This window comes from Lontra canadensis, unplaced genomic scaffold (genome assembly GCF_010015895.1).
Source record: "Lontra canadensis isolate GAN:19392208 unplaced genomic scaffold, GSC_riverotter_1.0 scaffold161, whole genome shotgun sequence".
In the NCBI taxonomy this organism is placed as follows: domain Eukaryota; kingdom Metazoa; phylum Chordata; class Mammalia; order Carnivora; family Mustelidae; genus Lontra; species Lontra canadensis.
In genome coordinates, this window is record NW_022631155.1 from 1,624,775 (window position 1) to 1,628,980 (window position 4,206).

At 60.4% G+C, this 4,206-nt stretch overlaps 1 protein-coding gene across 3 annotated transcripts in view; it reads right to left on the bottom strand.

The window, feature by feature from the left end:
* HMGB3 (high mobility group box 3) overlaps positions 1 to 3,636 on the bottom strand; it is a 7,508-nt gene extending 3,872 nt beyond the window's left edge. Inside the window, exon 1 of one of the 3 annotated variants that reach the window (XM_032845277.1) lies at positions 3,519 to 3,636. In XM_032845277.1, coding sequence (XP_032701168.1) covers positions 3,519 to 3,597 — 79 coding nt within the window. In that variant the 5' untranslated portion in view covers positions 3,598 to 3,636. Of the gene's footprint in view, positions 1 to 725; positions 834 to 924; positions 1,011 to 3,518 lie in introns of those variants that run through there. The other 2 variants (XM_032845278.1, XM_032845279.1) reach the window with 2 other exon arrangements.
* Positions 3,637 to 4,206: the final 570 nt, after the last annotated feature.

Sequence of the window (4,206 nt, forward strand, 5' to 3'; positions counted from 1 at the left end):
GGGATAACAAAGGCGCCCGTGCAGCCATGACGCTCGGCCGCGCCGGGGCCCGCGGCGGCGCCCCCGGCCCTCCACGCCGCCAGTCCCGGGCCGCGGGCGCCGGGGCCGAGGCCGGAGCCCGCCCGGGCGCCCCGCCCGCCCGTCCTGCCCTCGCCGGGAGCCCGGCACCGCACGAGCTATGGTAGCAGCGGTCGCGGCGGCAGCGGCGGCGGCTGGTGGGCAGGAGACGAGCGGGGGGCGGCCGGCCCGCGCACCCACTGCCCCCCCGCGGGCCGCCGGGCGCTCCCGCGACGGCCATGTTAATGCAGAAGCAGCAGTGCAGCCCGCGGGCCCGCGCGGCGCCGGGTCGAGCCCGGGAGCGAAGTTTGCCCGCGCCGCAGCCCCCAGCGGGCACCGGCCGCCCGCCCCTCGCAGAGTCCGTCCCGGGCCGGGAAGCACCCGGCCCCCTTCCCAGTGCCGCCGCCGCCCCACGCCGGGACGCGCGCCGCCGGAGCCCGCAGCCCGCAGCCGCCCCTGGGCTCGCGCCGCCGCCGCCGCCGCCGCCGCCGCCACAGCCACCGCCGCCGCCGCCGCAGCTACCCCAACATCTGGCCTCTGGGGGCCTCAGCCCCTCGGCCGCTGCCCTAGGGGGGCGGGGGCAGGGCGGCGGCCGAGGGCGGCTCCCCGAAGGGGGCTCAGCCCCGACTGCGGGGAGCTGAGGATGAAGCATTGAAAAGTTGCAACACCTGAATTGCTTCTTCCTTCCCGGCCACCTAGCAAGAGGGAAGGAGAAGGGGCAGGAAGGGCGCAGGGACGACAGGCAGGGGGAGGCGGCAGCGGGGCGCGCTCGCGGCGGCGCGGGCCGGAAAGTTGTGCGGGCGCTGCGGCGGCGGCGGCGGTGGCGGCGACGACGGCGGCGGCGGGAGCGGGCGGTGCGAAACGTACCTGTATTGTTCGCTAGTCTGGGCAGCGCAGGGCACGACGCGCGGCTCAGCGCTCCCCAACCTCGCGCTAGCTGCCTCCACGAGAGCCGCCTGATTGGCCAGCGGGCTCCGCCGTTTAAAACAGCCTCCTCGCCCGGCCATTGGCCGCGGGTCTCATGCATATTAAACAGGCGCGGGCGCCTATTGGGCGCGGCCGCTGGGATCATTCATTCAAACAGAACAACCCGCCGGCGCTGGCTGCCGAGGCAAAACAGAGGGATAATAATATTCTCGCTTTCCCACACACCCCCACCCCCTCCCCGAACCGAGCTAGGATCTCAAAGGACTTTGGAGAGGTGGCCCCGCCATTCCCGGCGGCCGCGGCCTCTGGCGTGGAAGACGAGGTCGAGCCCAGCTGCGCTGACCTCTCTGCTGCCGCCGCGGCACCGCCTGGGTGCCCCTGACGCCGGCCACGGCCCTTGCTCCCTGGTCTCCAGGCACCCCATCAAACCGGAAAAACCTCCAGGGACCGACCACCGAGGGTCCAAGGTCCTCCACCTCTACCCAGTTCCGGCGCAGCCCCGCGGCAGGGGCCCGGCCGCAGCTCGCTAGCTCCTCATTGCGGGTGAAAGACCGCGGTTCGCTCGCCGAGACCTCGGGGTTTAGGCGCTAGAGCCCTGGTGCCCCGCCCGAAGGGGACCTGGCTCTGCTCCTGCGAATCGCGCTCCACTAGACTCTGTGCACTAATTGCCAGAAATTCAATTTGCGCTTGCATCTGCTGAAACGGCAAGGTAGGCGGGTTACAGAAGGAAAATGGAGTTTGGCAAAAAGCAGAAAAATTGTGAGACATTGTAGTTTTGTGGGCAGGAAGTCCCCCCTCTTAACTGCCTCAGTTCAGGTCCGCATGCACTCTGTTCTCCTGACACACACCCTGGTGAAGAGTAAAAGTTCTTGTTATTAATGAATGGGTTTTGACTTGGCCTTGGCTTTGCCACTGGCTGGTGATATGGCCTTGAGCAAGTCACTTCTGGGGGGCAGGGGTTCAAGGCAGTGGTTTTCAAAACGTGGAGGGAGGTAGTGTCTCCTCTAAGGGATGTTTGGAAGTGCCCCATGTCTGGGAGTCCTTGCTGGAATTTTATAAAGAAAGGGGATGCTAAATGTTCTGCATTGCATACGGCAGTCACACACAAGGAAGTAATTTCCCACTCCAAATGCTAGTATCAGCCTTGTTGGGAAATATGAGGGCCCTTTCCTCTTTGAGGTACCACAAGCTTCCTGGAAAGAATGGAAGAAAAAGGAAGGATGACAAAAGGGGGCACATTTTAGAGACTGAAATTTGGAGAAAATAATGGAAGAAGCATCATGACTTTTTCTATACGAAGTTCCCTTTCTAAAGCACTTTAAGGACCAAGATATCCAGCTACTTATAATTCCCATATTTAGAAAAGAGACCCACCAGATGAGTTTTGCAAATGCTGTTTCCAGAAAACTTCCAGAAGTTTCCAAAAACTTCAAACTAAGTTTGAAGAGTGCAACAGAACCCACCTCACAAGGCATCTTCCTCCCTACCCCACCCAGCTCTTGCCAACTCCTCTGAGCCTCCTGGGAAGGCCTGAACCCCTCCAGCTTGCACTGCTAGGCTTCCCTCATCAGGGATCCAACTGAGACTGAAGGCCAAGGTAGTTCTGCTTTTGCCAAGAGCTGACAAGTATGGGGTCACTTCCCCATGTCCCCAATTTTAAAACTTTTGGGAATGCAAACATCTTAAGGCCACCTGGTCCAATACTCTGCCCTGTTGGAGCTAGCTGAGTGGTTGCCTACCTTCTGCTCACATACCTCCACTTATAGGGAGCTTATGACCTCCCTTTTGGGTGGTCTCTTCCATCCCAGGTAATCTCTGAGCGTTGGGGTTCACACTCTGCACACAGTACAGTTCCTTACCCTTCAGGAATTCATGGCAGGCCAGGTCTCTTCTCCAGGCAAACAGCTCCAGCTTCCTCCACAATGAGGTTCTTAGGGTCTGACCTGCCCAGGCTGTTCCCTTCTCCCCTGTCTCTGCCCTTCCCAGAGGGGAACAGGATCTCCACATGTGATCTGACCTGTATCTCCCCTCTGCCAGAGTACCCTATCCTCTCAATGTTGTCAGGCCTTTCTAGGCCCAAGATGTGAGTTGCGGTCTCGGGTGGGACAGGGGTCTCCTTCTGGTCCATCTACTGCCTGGCATCCTGGCCACACTGGGAAGCTGCACTTAGCAGTTGGCAGGCACCAAGGGGGTGGACCAGACTGTCAACCTTCAGAGCCCAGAAGTCACTACTTGGGGGGACCCTGAGTGAATGGTGAGGGACACATTTACAAGCACAGGCAATTCACAAGCAGCGCATGTATACACGCTCACACCCGGGCACATCGAGGGCATTCCCAAAGATAGCAGCTTGAAGGCCAAACCAGGGAAGGAAGATCATCCCCCATCTAGAAGAGACTGTATAGTAAGTGATGTCCAGACTCCGCCCTCCCTCAAGACCCATCCTTGCCCACCCTCACCCCCATGCCCCCAGCCCATCCACCCCCACCCCCGCCACAGCCCCGCCCGTTGACCTCCTATCGCTGCGGACGTACTTCGTAGGATGAAAGGTTTGCGCGGATTCTTCAGAGGAAGGCTTTCCATCTCAGCTCCTGCGAACGCCTCTCCTTCCATCAGGCTGAAGCGCTTGTCCTGAAGCCGAAACCTATGGTCTCTGCTATCAGAACCTCACAGAACACGATTATGACATGGCTGAGCGAGGCAGAGATCTGAAGACGGTTGCCATGGTTCCCTGTTCCTTCCCCCACCCCAACAAATGCCCATATCACCCCAACTCTCCGTGTCCTCTTCAAGTCCAATCTCCCCAGTTTCTCCATCTGTCCCTCACAAGCCTTGGTTGGGAGGCTCCTCACAGTACTGTCTGTCTGTGGCAGCGAGCCTGAACACGGGCTGTGGCCTAGCAGGCTCCTACTTCAGTAGAAACTCATAACTCAGTTTCATGTTCAGAAAGGGGGTGAGGTGACAAGACCGTAGGGCTAGGAGGCAGCGGCGAGGTTGTGGCTTTGGGCTCTGTCACTGACTTTGGGTGCCCTCAGCTGTGTCACCTCACCTCTCCCAGCCTCAGTGTCCTCTAACAAAGGTAGTTTGACCCACCTATCCACCCCAGCCACTGCGCAATCTGCTTGTGAGGGAGGCGATGCTGGTCAGATGCCTCTGAATGTGGTCTGCTTGTCACCAGTAAAAGGCCACCCAGGGAGAGCTAAAGTCCGGTCTGGAAGGTGA